The 15,000-nt window shown below is 40.8% G+C and overlaps 1 protein-coding gene across 2 annotated transcripts in view; it reads left to right on the top strand.

The window, feature by feature from the left end:
- The window catches only part of LOC123507872, an 87,061-nt gene that overhangs the window by 45,814 nt on the left and 26,247 nt on the right, over positions 1–15,000 (top strand). For both annotated transcript variants that reach the window (XM_045261136.1, XM_045261137.1), the window contains exon 9: positions 11,207–11,418. In XM_045261136.1, the coding sequence (XP_045117071.1) occupies positions 11,207–11,418 (212 nt within the window). The remainder of the gene's footprint in view (positions 1–11,206; positions 11,419–15,000) is intronic.

Below are 15,000 nucleotides of genomic sequence, written 5' to 3'. Positions count from 1 at the left end.
GGGTGTGGTGGTGTGGATGGGAAGATTAGTATGCAAATGGAGTTATGTTTTAAGGTAACGGAGGGTGGGAATAGTGGTGTGTGGTGGAGTGTGGTGTGTCATGTGTGGTGTGTTCGTATGTGAAATGTGATCGTACAAAATTCCCAATCAAAACACACTTCTATATATATGATTATATTTATTAATATTTCCTTGACAAAACCAAAAGAAAAATGCGGTTAATCACTAAAAATTCACCACGTATTACTTGCCTTCAATTTCACCAGATCCAATTTAGCAATCAAAACACAGACAGACAGACAGGCAGGCAGAAATACACACACACACACACACACACACACACACACACACACACACACACACACACACACACACACACACACACACACACACACAGGAGGGGAAGTGACCGTGATATTACTGGTGCGTCAGAATGTAAACTGACACGCCAAAATGGTTGAAAAATAACTATAAAAAGAGGAAATGAAAAATTGTTCGTGATATTTATCGTTCGTGGGTTTCAACTCGTGTGTGTGTGTGTGTGTGTGTGTGTGTGTGTGTGTGTGTGTGTGTGTGTGTGTGTGTGTGTGTGTGTGTGTGTGTGTTGGTAATGGAAGGAAAAGAGTAAAAAAAAGTAGCGAGAATTTAATTTGTAGAAAGAGGGAAAAAAAGAAAGATATTTGGTTTTGTTGTTGCTGTTGATAAGAATCGTCTGGGAAGATTAGACTAAAGGAAACTGTTTGAATTAATTGTTGTTGTTGTTGTTGTTGTTGTTGTTGTTGTTGGTGGTAAGAATTGTGGCGGGAAAAACTTGTATAAATATTTTGTTGCTGTTTTTTTTGTTGTTGATGTCATCGTTGTCATAATCTTTATTGTTGTTGCTCTTGTAGTTGTTGTCACTGTTGTTCATCCAATTGTTGCTGTTGTCGTTGTCATTGTTCATGTATCTTTTGTTGTCATATGCACCGTTATTATTATTACAGTCACGTACACCAAACATCAAAAACAACAACAACAACAACAATAACAGGCACTTCCAAATATAGCATTCCCGTCATCAAAACATGCAGACAAACATCTATTAACACACACACACACACACACACACACACACACACACACACACACACACACACACACACACACACACACACACACACACACACACACACACGCACGCACGCACAAAATTCTCGTTCTCTCAAATTAAAAAGGCCATGAAAGAAACCATCTGTGTGTGTGTGTGTGTGTGTGTGTGTGTGTGTGTGTGTGTGTGTGTGTGTGTGTGTGTGTGTGCGGTGACGTTCACAGTAAAAGATGATACACGGGACAAAAAGAAAATAAAAAAAACACTCATAACACATCTCAGGAAACACGTACAAACTTGTCTTTTGTTTTGACTTTCCTGTTTTTTCTTTCTTTTTTCTTCTGTTTTATTTATTTTCTTTTCATTCTTCTTTCGTGTCGATCAATACAATCTGAGTTTTTTTTTTTTTTTTTTTTTTTTTTTTTTTTCCTTAGATTATGTTGTTGGGTTAAAAAAAAATTCAGTATTTAAGATCAATATTTAGATTTTGTTCGTCATTTATTATTAATTAGTTTGAGCCTCTTTATTTATTTATTTATTTATTTATTTATTTATTTATTTATACCATGTGGACTTTTCACGGGAATTTATGGGCTAAAGGGGTTACTTAATTCCTCTTTTAATTCCTCTTTACTCTTTGCTCTCTTTTACTCACATCATTATTACTTTTTCATCTCTTGTTTCGCTTTTTTTTCTTACTTTTTTTTTTTACATATTTTAAGTTACAGTTATTCTCCTTCATTTTTTTTCTTCCTCTTTAATTCCTCTTTACTATTTGCTCTCTTTTACTCACATCATTATTTATTTATCTCTTTTTGTTTTGCTTTTTTTTCTTACTTTTTTCTGTTTTAAGTTGCAGATATTCTCCTTTTTTTATTCCTTTTTTGTTTTGCTTTTGTCAGTTTCCAAAAAAAAAACAAGAAAATATGAACTCTTTCTCATATCATTATTAATTTTCCATCTCTTCTTTTTGTTTCATTTTTTTTTCTCTTGCTTTTTTTTCTTTTACTTGTTTTAAGTTACATTTATTTTCCTTTTTCTTTCTCTTTTTCTTTTGTGTTGCTGTTTTCAGTTTCCAAAAAAAAAATATATAAACTCTTCTTTTTTTCCTTTTAAGCTGTTGGTTTTAGTGTCTTCTTGTGTTATTTCAATTATCTTTATTCTGTCTTCTTCCTCTTTTCTGTTTCGTATTTCGTGTTAATTTCTCTTCCATTCTTCTTTTAAGTGGAGAAAACTTGTGCTATTTTTGTTGTTGTTATTCTTGTTCTTGTAATCGGGATCATGTTTTTTTTGTATTTATTTTCTTTTCCCTTCACTTTTCATCTCATTTCCCTCATCTTATTTTATTTTATTATTCTATTTACCTTTCACTTTTCATCTCATTTCCCTCATCTCATTTTATTTTTCTTTATTTTCTTCACCCTTCACTTTTCATCTCATTTCCTTCATCTCATTTTATTTTTTTATTCTCTTCACCCTTCGCTTTTCATCTCATTTCCTTCATCTCATTTTTTTATTCTCTTCACCCTTCACTTTTCATCTCATTTCCCTCATCTCATTATCCAGACAAAAAGAGGAAAGAAATCATAACTTTTTTCATCTTTTAGTTATTTTTTATTTATCTTTTTTCACCTTATTCTTGTCATTTCAATTATCTTTTAGTCTGTCTTGCCTTCGCCTCTTGTCTCATCTTCATTTAATTTTCCAGACAAAGAGAGGAAGGAAGGAAGGGAGACACGTGGTAACTTGCTACGCTAAGAGAAATGAAAACAATACAAGACGCAAAGATGAAAAGAAGGAAATGGATGGAAAGAATGTGTGAATAGTAATAATGAAAGTAAATCACAATAATAATGATGATGATGATGATGATGATGATGATGATGATGGTTCTTTCTTTTCGACGATTTTTTTTTTTCTCTCTCTCTCTCTCTCTCTCTCTCTCTCTCTCTCTCTCTCTCTCTCTCTCTCTCTCTCTCTCTCTCTCTCTCTCTCTTGTAGTGAAAGAGGAGGAGGAGGAGGAGGAGGAGGAGGAAGAGTTAAGGCATAAGTTAGCCACAATGCATAGAAAGAAAATTCTCTCTCTCTCTCTCTCTCTCTCTCTCTCTCTCTCTCTCTCTCTCTCTCTCTCTCTCTCTCTCTCTCTCTCTCTCTCTCTCTCTCTCTCTCTCTCTCTCTCTCTCTCTCTTTTTTCTTATTTCCCTTCGTGTTTGTGGGTATATTCTCTATCTATCTTTTCTCTCTCTTTCTTTCTCGTTTTTCCTGACTTCCTTTATCCTTTTTCATAGTTTTCGTCTTGTTTATTTTCCTTCCTTTCGTTTTTTTTTTTTTTTTTTCTTTCGTTCTCTTCTTTGTTTCATCTTCCCGATCTTCTTCTTTTTCCTTTGCATTCCTTTTGTCTTCTCGACCTTTCTTTCTTTTCACTTTTCATTAATTTTCACGAAAGTTGAAGGAGGAGGAATGCGAGTGGTCGTAGGAGGAACAGGAGGAGGAGGAGGAGGAGGAGGAGGAGGAGAAAGAAGAAGAGAAGAATAAGGAAATGAAGGACGAAAAGGCGTGGGACGAGTGATGGAAAAGGAGGAGGAGGAGGAAGAGGAAGAAGAGGAGGCAGACGGATGGAGAAGAATGACAAATACAAGAAAAGGAGTAAGAAGGAAGAGGATGTGATAAAAAATAGATGAGAGAGAGAGAGAGAGAGAGAGAGAGAGAGAGAGAGAGAGAGAAGACAGGAAGGGAAGAAGAAGGAAACGAAGGAGGGAATGGTTGTCAAGAGGAGAGAAGGAAGGAAGGAAGACAGTAAAGGAGAGAAAATAAGTAAAGGAGGGAAGATGGGAGAGAGGAGGAGAGATAGGGGAAAAAGAAGGAAGGAAAGAAGGAATAGAGGCAGAGAAGGAAGGAAAGAAGCAGGGAAGGAAGAAGAAGGTGAGAGAAGCAGTAAAGAGAGAAAAGAAGGAAGAGTAATAAAGGTTAATAATGAAGGCAGGAAGGAAAAGGAGAAGGAAGGAAGGAAGGAAGGAAGGCTGCAAGTCATTAGCTTGAAACAATTATCTTTTTTCTTAAGATAATCTGAAATGAATGTTTTCTTCTGGAATTCATTAAAATTTTGTCTTTTTTCTTTTCTTTTTTAAGAATAAGATTATTTTCTCCTTTGTGTGTGTGTGTGTGTGTGTGTGTGTGTGTGTGTGTGTGTGTGTGTGTGTGTGTGTGTGTGTGTCTCTCTCTCTCTCTCTCTCTCTCTCTCTCTCTCTCTCTCTCTCTCTCTCTCTCTCTCTCTCTCTCTCTCTCTCTCTCTCTCTCTCTCTCTCTCTCTCTCACACACACACACACACACACACACACACACACACACACACACACACACACACACACACACCATCAAAGACCAAAGAAAGGATAACACAAAGAGGAAGAGGAGGAGGAGGAGGATGTGGAGGAGTGAGAATGAAGGGAGATAGGAAATGGCGGAATGATTGGTAAAGGAAAGGAGGAAGTGGACGAGAAGATGAGGGAAGGAAGTGGAGAGTAAAGGGAGAGAGGGAGCGTGGAAATAGAGGAGGGAAGATTAATAAGGAAACGGGAGGAGGTGGAGGAGTAGGTGAGAGAGGAAGGAGGAGATAAGGGGATCATATTGCAGTTTCCTCTCTCTCTCCTCTCCTCTCTCTTCGTTTCCCTCTCCTCTCACTCTCTTCTCCCTATCCTCTCCACTTCCTCTTTCTAATGAGTAATAGATATGCCACCTCAGTGAAAATTTGATTCTGCGTGGGTGGGGAGGAGCCTTCTTCTGTGCTGTTTATCTCCCTACTTCCTCTGCTTGCTTGGTGATGCCTGTGTGGGTGGGGAGGAATCTTTATTGCTATCCTGTTTCCTTACTTATTCTTCCTCCCTTGGTATATTTGGTTGGCGTGGAGGAGTCTTCTTGTGTTCTATCCTGTTACTTTACTTGTTCTTCCTCGCTGGTGGTGCTTGGGCGGATGGGAGGAGCTCTATAATGGAAGAGTTAACGAGTATTCTCAATTATTCATCCCCCCTTTTCTGGTGAACTCTGGAACATTTTATCTGCTTCTGTATTTCCATCTTCCTGTGACTTGAACGCTTGCAAGAGGGCGATTTCATGACATTTTTTCCTCCAATAATCAATGTCTTATATTTTTACTTTGTTTTGAGACTTGAAATTAAGTTAGCCTCTTTCTTTGCGATCTTTTCCTCTGTTGTCCTTGGCCCGTGATCCCGTTTCACACACACACACACACACACACACACACACACACACACACACACACACACACACACACACACACACAAGGTAGCGCAGTGATTAGCGGGCAAGATTCACAATAGAAGGTTCGAATCCCGGATGAGTTTAGAAGTCTTTGGGCGGAGTTCTTTGCAATGTAGCCCATGTTGAAGGGCGAGGAAAGGGAGAGCAGAGGCATAGAAAGCTACAATGACATCCTCTTATCCCCTCCCGTACCTATTATAACTCTGGAATTGTGACTAACTTGCTTGGTAGGAGAAACAAACTCTGAGTAGAAAAATACGCGCGGGTTGGCCTGATCATCCCGGGGCTTGTCCATCAGGTTGACACGCGCCATCTGATACCCACGCTGTTAATTTGTTAGATGCTTGTTTTGGATTCAACGTTTACTTAAGATAGTTTGTTAGTATATTAATATGTAACTTGTGGATTTCTAACTGTAAGGCTGGAGAAGTTTATAAACCGGATATTATTGTTATTGTTATTATTGTTATTATTATTATTATTATTATTATTATTATTATTATTATTATTATTATTACTACTACTACTACTACTACTACTACTACTACTACTACTACTACTACTACTATTGCTGCTGGTTCTGTTTCCATCTCTCAATGACCTGAGCTTATTTAAGAGGAAGGTTTCAAGACATTTATCCGAATCTTCTTTGGCTAACTCTCTTGACCTTTTTCGGGGAAGTCGCGGCATTTCAGTGGACCTTTTGTTTAATCTTTTTTTCTTGCTCTTGGCCAGTTTTCCCCCTCTTATACTACTACTACTACTACTACTACTACTACTAGCACATTCACGTTCCAACACCACGACACCCTGACACATACCAGCCTATCTTGAAACTGACACATTTTACCACACTCAGCAAGCCAGCCAGTGAGTGAGCGAGTAAACGAGTGAGTAAGTGAGTGAGTGATACATCTCCCATTTATCCCACGTAGAGATAGAAGTAATCCCTGCCCGTCACTGCCCTGATAACCTCGCATCTTCCCTAAACCACTTCCCGCGCGCCGGCCACACTCACCCTTTGACTGACTCTCTCCTCCGTCAGCGAGTAGTCAAGGCAGAAATGGTGCAGTGCTGACGTGTGCGCTCCGTGGCTGACGTGTAGAGAGAGAGAGAGAGAGAGAGAGAGGAGTGGAGAGGAAAATAAACGGGAATGAAAAAAATAGAGAATAGGAAAGGGAGAGAGAGAGAGAGAGAGAGAATAAACGATGAAAGTGCTGAGTGAGGGAAGGAAGCAAGTGTTAAATGGTTAAAGAACAGAAACGGAAGAGAGAGAGAGAGAGAGAGAGAGAGAGAATTAGACATAAATAAACAATGTAAGTGCTGAGTGTTAAACGGTAAAAGAACAGAACGGGAAGATAGAAGGGGAGAGGGGAGGAAAATAAAGGAGAGAGAGAGAGAGAGAGAGAGAGAGCAGTTTGAACACTTGGCGGTCTGGTGTCAGCGAGGGAGCGACGCAGAAATGTATGTTATTTTGAGAGTGAAAATTCCTCAGCCAGAATAACACAGCGGAGGAAAACAAACGAACGTGCCTCTCTCTCTCTCTCTCTCTCTCTCTCTCTCTCTCTCTCTCTCTCTCTCTCTCTCTCCACGTTAGCACGGTGGCTACGTTCAAAAGTAAATTAGACGAGTTTTATAAAGAAAATAGTTCCCGATATATTTTTTTTTAATAGTAGTTACATTAGATCTCTCTTTCTTCCCATCTCTCCTATAGAAATGTCCCCGATTCTCTCTCTCACCTATCGGGGGTTTTTTTAATTTATTTATTTATTTTATTTTATTTATTTATTTATTTTATTTTATTTTATTTTATTTTTTTTTATTTATTTATTTATTTTTTTTTTTTTTTTTTTTTTGCCTGGAGAGAGTGGTGGGTGGGGAGGAGCATTCTTCTGTTCTATCCTTTGCTTCCTACTGTATAGTTTGTTATAGATGCATTACAGTTAACGGCCTCCTCCTCCTCCTCCTCCTCCTCCTCCTCCTCCTCCTCCTCCTCCTCCTCCTCCTCCTCTTCTTGATTTTCGTTTTCTTTGCACAATTATATGTCCTCTCTCTCTCTCTCTCTCTCTCTCTCTCTCTCTCTCTCTCTCTCTCTCTCTCTCTCTCTCTCTCTAGTACGTTTGGAATGCGGAAAACAGAGAGAGAGAGAGAGAGAGAGAGAGAGAGAGAGTAAATATCACACACACACACACAAAGCGGTAGTGCGGCACATAAAATTCTCTCTCTCTCTCTCTCTCTCTCTCTCTCTCTCTCTCTCTCTCTCTCTCTCTGCAGCATCTTCCTTCATGTCTCTCCGTTCTCCGTCCCTTCCTTCTTTCCTTCTTTCCTTACTTCATTCATTTAATTTCCTCTCCTTTTCTTCTCCGTGTTTTCCTTGCCTCCTTATGTCCTCTTCTTTCATCCTTCATTCTTGTTTACTCTCTCTTGCTTCCTTCCTTCCTTCCTTCCTTCCTTCCTTCTTTCCCGGTTTTTCTTACCTCCTAACGTCTTTCACCTTTCCTTCTTCCTATTCTCGTTCTCTTCCTTCCTTTCTTCCTTCCTTCCTTCCTTCTCTTACTCCTTTATTCCTTCCCTTCCTCCTTCTCTCCTTCCTTCCTTCCTTCCTTCCTTCCTTCCTTCCTTCCCTACCGCCCTCCATCCCATCCTTTCCTCTTTTCTTCCTTCCTCCTTCTCCCCTTCCGTCCTTCTCTTATTTCTTTATTCCCTTCCTGCCTTCCTTCTTCCCTCTTTCCTTCCTTCCTTCCCTACCTCCCTCCATCCCATCTTTCCCTCTTTTCTTCCTCCTTCTCCCCTTCCGTCCTTCTCTTATTTCTGTATTCCCTTCCTCCTCTCTCACTCCCTCCCCTCCTTCTCTTACTCCTTTATTCCTTCCCTCCCTCCCCCGTCCCTCCTTCCTTCCTTCCTTCCTTCCTTCACGTTGCCGTCTAATCTTCCCGCCCTTTGTTTTGCTGCAGACGATGGTAAATAAAGTGACGGAAGCGTGGAAACTTTCTCTGGAGTGTGTGATGGCTGGCTGGCTGGCTGCTGGGGACAGATAAGGCAACACACACACACACACACACACACACACACACACACACACACACACACACACACACACACACACACACACACACACACACACACACACACACAGAAAGAGTTGTTGATTTTACCTAATTCATTTTTCCGTGTCTGTTTGTATCTCTCTCTCTCTCTCTCTCTCTCTCTCTCTCTCTCTCTCTCTCTCTCTCTCTCTCTCTCTCTCTCTCTCTCTCTCTCTCTCTCTGTAGCTTTTATACATTTTATTTCAGGATTGATTGCCTGTTTCACCAGAGAGAGAGAGAGAGAGAGAGAGAGAGAGAGAGAGAGAGAGATTATGAATCAGATTATTGACAAAGCGGTGATAAATTTGAGAATTACTCCTATTAGATGAGAGAGAGAGAGAGAGAGAGAGAGAGAGAGAGAGAGAGAGAGAGAGGGAGGGGGATGGGGGATGACAGTACCAAACCAGCACCTTTGGGACGCTCTGATTGGCCTCCTGATGAGCCAGTAACAGCCAACTTTGCAAAACCACCATGGGGAATTATTAAAACAGCGAAAAATAGGGGAAAAAATTGGAAAGTAGGTCATGTTACTTGTTAGAGGGAAAAAGACAAGAGGATATATTAGGTGAACACTTGGGAAAAAAGGAAATAGTCTTACTTTCTTATCGTGAGGAAAAGAAAGGGAGAAATAAGAAAGAAGGGAAAAAAAGCTGGTTATTTTCTTGACCTTGACGTAAAGTGAGGGAAATTGAGGGGAATCTTTGCATTATGAGTGGAAGGGGAAATTATTTGAGATGAATGGAAGAGAAAATTATGGGGAAAAAATGGGAAGAGGAAAAAAAACGAGTGGAAATATTTTTTATTTTATGCCATGTTTTTTTTCACGGGAATTTCTGGGCTAAAGAGGGTATTTTTTGAGATACCTTCTATCTGAAACCCCACCCGCTAGGAAACCGTTGACCCGAGTGAGGAAGCCCAACCTACACTCGGACCGTGGACAGGATTCGAACCCGTGCGCTTGGAGACCCCTCGGACCCCAAAGCACGCATGGTTTTAAGTCACTGGGATAAAAAGAAAGGACATGAAATCAATAGGTAGATTATATTGATTGATAGAAGGATAGATGGATGCTGTTCTCCCACCCCACCACAGCCATGTCCCTTCCTAGCCTTGTCCAACCTCCATTCCTTCAACCCAATCTCGCATCTTCCATCCCAACCTCCTCTCATCCCAACATCCTCCCCTTGTCCTTTCGTCCCCTCCGCCGACGATATTGTCCCATCAAGGCTTGGAATATTGAAGTTATTAATCTGGTAATCCGGTCATTAAGTTTGTTGAGGATGGGGTAGTGGTGGTGGTGGTGGTGGTGGTAGTGGTGGTGGTGGCAGAGGGTAATAATGTTGTGGATGATTTATTAGTGGTGATGGTGGTGGTTGTGTTGGTGTTGGTTGTAATCGAAGCATACTGTCTTGTAAATAGTAGTGATTGTAGCAGTAGTATTTATTCTTCCTCTCCTCACCAAGTAGTTAGGATACACACAATACTCATCATCTAACCTAACCTAACCTCACCTCTCCTCAACACTCATCACTTAATAGACGCTTGCCACACCTCTTAGTAATCCTCAGAAAAGAGGCAAACATAGCAGACACACCACCGAACACTCACTGTCTCCCTTGATTCTCTTACTGGCGTGTACCACCGAGTCTCCTTCCGTTGTTTCTCTAGAGGTGTGACTGTCAAACCATATGCACGAATGACTCCCGAGGCTGCATGGAAATAATGAGGGACATGGCGGGGTGCATGGCGTGAATAGTATATGTGTGCACAGAAGGAATTTATGTATTTGGAAGAAAATTGTGTCAGCTAAAAAAAAAATGTTTGGATTTGAGATAAGAGTATGAGAAAATTATGTACCGTTATGTGTAGAAACTCGCGCTTCACAGATATAAAGGATGGCATTTTGTTCTGTTGTGTAAATGTCTATCTAGCACATGAATAACAATAACTAAGGACCGAGTAGCTATTTTATCTTTACAATAGAGGCTTTACTTTTGTGTTTTCAGTCTCAACAATAGAGGAAAACGTGAAATATCTTTTTTTCTCACTAATCGTCTTAGGTGCAAAGGTACATGAACTTGAAAGTTTGCAGAACGGTGTTTGAACTTAGAAAATCATGAAAACCATTATCTTAACCCCTTCAATACTGGGACACATTTTTACCTTGAGATTTATGTACGATTAGACCATTTTATTGACATTGGGAAGGGTCTATGGACGCCAGAAGAGTAATGGCAAGAATCTTCACTATTTTAATTCCCACATAAGTTTTCTGAAGCTGTATCAAATGGCCATATAGTAACCAGAGTAAATATGGAAACATGCCATGGTACTTGAAGAGGTTAAAGTAATGGTTGGCGCAGTGCACGAATCCCCTCCAGTTGTTCCTGTCCCTTGCGTCCATCCTGCAGTGTCCCTCCTCATCCACTACCTTCCCCTCGATCTCCTTCCCTCAATTGCTTCTCTCCAGGATTACTTTTTAATCAGTTCCTGGCGTTCTCTTCTGACTACGTGTCCAAACCATCATGTACCCATAATACTAAAAAAAATAAACTGATAAACAAGTAGAAAAAAAGCAGAATTGAGTTACAGATACGCCATACACACACACACACACACACACACACACACACACACACACACACACACACACACACACACACACACACACACACACACACACACACACACACACATACACACTCTCTCTCACTCACTCTCACTCTCTCTCACCACCTGCCTCGCCTCCCACAGACGTTTATTGAGCGGGACATTCGGGTGGAGCTCACATTCGGAATCCGTGTGGTGCAGGCCCATCACTACACCACCATGGCAGTCCTCACAGGCCCCTTCAGACCCACAGCCGTCGAGCCAGCCACTGTGCGCTCCCTCTACGGTATCGTGCCCAACCTCGCCTCTCCTGGTGACAACGCTGATATCTACAAGGCTGAGATGGCGACACACAGGTAAGACTTGCGTGATGTTACGTCCTTACCTTCTTGTTTATCTGTGTTTTGGTTGTGTTAATGCGTGTTGGTGTGAGGGTTAAGTGGTTGTTGTTGTTGTTGTTTTGGCGGGGGAGCAGCGGAGGGTTTGACTTGTTTCCAATTTTTTTTCTTCTTTTCAGGTTTTTTTTTATATTTTGCATGACTTTCCTCGTTTTTTCTTCATGTTTTGCGTGTTTTTCTCTCTCGTTTAATTTTTCTGTCTCTGTATTTTCCTCTTGTTCTTTAGCAGTTTATTTATTTTTTTTCTTCATCATTTGACTTAAGAGGAATATTTCTCACACACACACACACACACACACACACACACACACACACACACACACACACACACACTTCCAATTAGTGAAGCGGTCACCACAACCCACCAATGATGTAACTCTCTCTCTCTCTCTCTCTCTCTCTCTCTCTCTCTCTCTCTCTCTCTCTCTCTCTCTCTCTCTCTCTCACACACACACACACACACACACACACACACACACACACACACACACACACACACACACACACACACACACACTTTAATCCCGCAAATATAGAGAGAAAGAAAGGAGAGAATTAAAGATCTCTCTCTCTCTCTCTCTCTCTCTCTCTCTCTCTCTCTCTCTCTCTCTCTCTCTCTTCCTACCTCCCTCGAGTACTTATCAGATCAGAGTCCACGCCTGATTATAATTCACCAATGAGAGTTCACGTTCTGGATGACGCCACGAGATCTAGCCAATGGGAGGCAGGCAAGGGTCCGAAGAGGCGCAGGAGCCAATCAGGAAGCTTAGCCAGGCCTGTGACGTCACAATTCTCGATTCCATAGACCAATAGGCGACGAGAATGAAGTAACTGAATTGTGAAGGGCAGAAAATTTAAGAAAGGAAGGAGAAAAATGGATTGACAGAAAGAGAGAGAGAGAATATTTGCTTCTTCATCTTTATTTTCACTTTCTATTTCTTTTTTTTATTATTATTATTATTTTTCTGTTCATAAAAAGTTACAACCAGTTCATTATGCCATTTCTCTCTCTCTCTCTCTCTCTCTCTCTCTCTCTCTCTCTCTCTCTCTCTCTCTCTCTCTCTCTCTCTCTCTCTCTCACGGGACTGAACAGACTTGATAGGAAGATGAGCGCGTATTAAACTTATCTCTTCGGGACAATGTAATGAGAGAGAGAGAGAGAGAGAGAGAGAGAGAGAGAGAGAGATTTGTTGCACTCCATCGTCTTAAAATTTAACGTTCTTTGTATAAACGTTTTATTTCTTCAAGGTCATGAAAACGTTTAGGAAAAGTTATAAACGTGTGTGTGTGTGTGTGTGTGTGTGTGTGTGTGTGTGCTGAGATAAGAAGCATCCGTCTTCCTCTTCCTTCCTCCTCCTCCTCCTCCTCCTCCTCCTCCTCCTCCTCCTCCTCCTCCTCCTCCTCCTCCTCCAAAGTCCCGTCTCTCTCTCTCTCTCTCTCTCTCTCTCTCTCTCTCTCTCTCTCTCTCTCTCTCTCTCTCTCTCTCTCTCTCTCTCTCTCTCTTAATATATTGTTGAAAGATGTCGGAGCTTTGCCAAACGTAAGTAGTGATAAAAGAGAGAGAGAGAGAGAGAGAGAGAGAGAGAGAGTGCATATTTTCATTCCTTCGTGTCTTTTTCTTTTCTTGCTTCCTGTCATTCCTGTCTTCCCTTCTTCCTTCCTCTTCACCTATTATCTTGTCTCTCCTCTTCTCTTCCCTTTCTGTCTTTCTTTCTTCTTTCTTTTTTCATCCTTTTTTTTCTTTTGTTCTTTTTTCCTTCCTCTTCACCTTATTATTTTCTCTCCTTGTTTTTTTTCTCTTTCTTTCTTTCTTTCTTTTTCTAATCTCCATTCTTTTCTCTTCCTTTTATGTCCTTAATTCTTCCTTTTATATTTTTATCTTGTCATTTTTCCTTTTCCTTCTTCCTGCTTTTTCCTTTCTTCTTCTTTTACTTATCTCCCTTTCATCGCTTGGCCTTTCTCCTTCATTCTTCCTCATCTTCTGTCTTTCTTCTCATTCCTTTATTTTTTTTTCTTTCCTTCTTTTCTTAATTCTTTCTTTCTTTCCTTCTTCAGTCCTTTATCATCTTCTCCCCCTCTTCTTTTTCCTTCCTCCTCCTCCTCCTCCTCCTCCTCCTCCTCCTCCTCCTCCTCCTCCTCCTCCTCCTCCTCCTGTCTTAGCTAGCCAATCAAAACTTTGGTCCTATGACAATTATTTTAAGAAATCAGGACACCACCACCACCACCACTACTATTACTACTACTACTACTACTACTATTACTACTACTACTACTGCACTACGTCACACTCCATGTCCCTTGCAAACTTAACCCTCTTTCCTGTAACCATTCAGAGAGAGAGAGAGAGAGAGCAGTAGTACCAACCCTCCCTCCTGTCACTAGCATAAATAACAGGGCCGTGGCATCTGGCGGCAGTCTTAAGAGGGAATATCGAATGGTATTAATCGTTCGGGGAAAAATAACCGTTTTCTTTTACTGTCCGGAAGGGTTCGGTCGCGTCCTACTCTCCTTCTCCTTCCTCTCTTCCTCTTCTTACGTTTTAGCAGCGAAGGCAAAAGTGTACGAGAGTTTTGGGACAAGTTACGATTCCTCACCGCCGCTGCCAGACGGAGGAGGAAGAGGAAGAGCAGAACATTGGCGCCACTTTAGGGAAGACGGGAAAAGAAAGAATACAGCAGAAGGATTTTGGTTAAGGAAATATGGGTGTTGGTGTTAGGGAGGCTAGGGAGGAATAGGTGAAAAATGATAATAATACACCATTAGCTTCAATAAATGGAGAAGGATAGACGAAGTATAGAAAGAGGAAGAAGACAGCGGAAGTTATTGAAGGCGTGGGTTCAAAAGACGTCATATGGTTTCAGGAAAGAGAAATAAAAGAGAATATATTTTTTTCAGTAAGGAAGATAGAAAAGATGGAGGAGGACTAGGAAGACATGGATTCAAAAGATGGGGGGAGGACTAGGAAGACATGGGTTCAAAAGACGTCATTTGGTTTCAAGAAAGAGAAATAAAAGAGAATATATTTTTAGTAAGGCAGATAGAAAAGATGGAGGGAGGTCTAGGAAGGCGTGGGTTGAGAGCGACGTCATCTGGTTTCAAAAATAAGAAAGAGGAGGATAAAGAGATTGATTTGAGTAATGGGGAAATGGAAGGGACTGAGAAAGAATAGGTATAGAAAAGGCGCCATCTAGTTTCAAGTTAGAGAAAGTAAAGAAAAGGAGAAGGATAAGACGAAAGAGGAGAACCAGAGTGGCGCCTGTTGAGAGAAGAGAAAGAATGGTGTGGGAGAGAGAATTTTAGTAAGGGAAAGTCTCCATCTGGAACGAGAAATGGAAGAGGATTTTATCGTGACGGAAAAGTGGGAAAGGGTTACGGGGGGAGAGAGAGAATGTTAAAGAATGATACAGAAGAGAATTTTAACACTGGGAAAGAGAATTTTTGGATTCACGGAAAGGAAAACCCGCGAAATTAGAGGAAAAATGGAAAAAATAATGTGTTTGAAGGGGAGAAAATGAAGGAAGTGACGGGGAAACACGAAAA

The sequence above is a fragment of the Portunus trituberculatus genome, chromosome 23, assembly GCF_017591435.1.
Source record: "Portunus trituberculatus isolate SZX2019 chromosome 23, ASM1759143v1, whole genome shotgun sequence".
Lineage (NCBI taxonomy): Eukaryota > Metazoa > Arthropoda > Malacostraca > Decapoda > Portunidae > Portunus > Portunus trituberculatus.
This window is presented reverse-complemented; position numbering and strand designations above follow the sequence as displayed.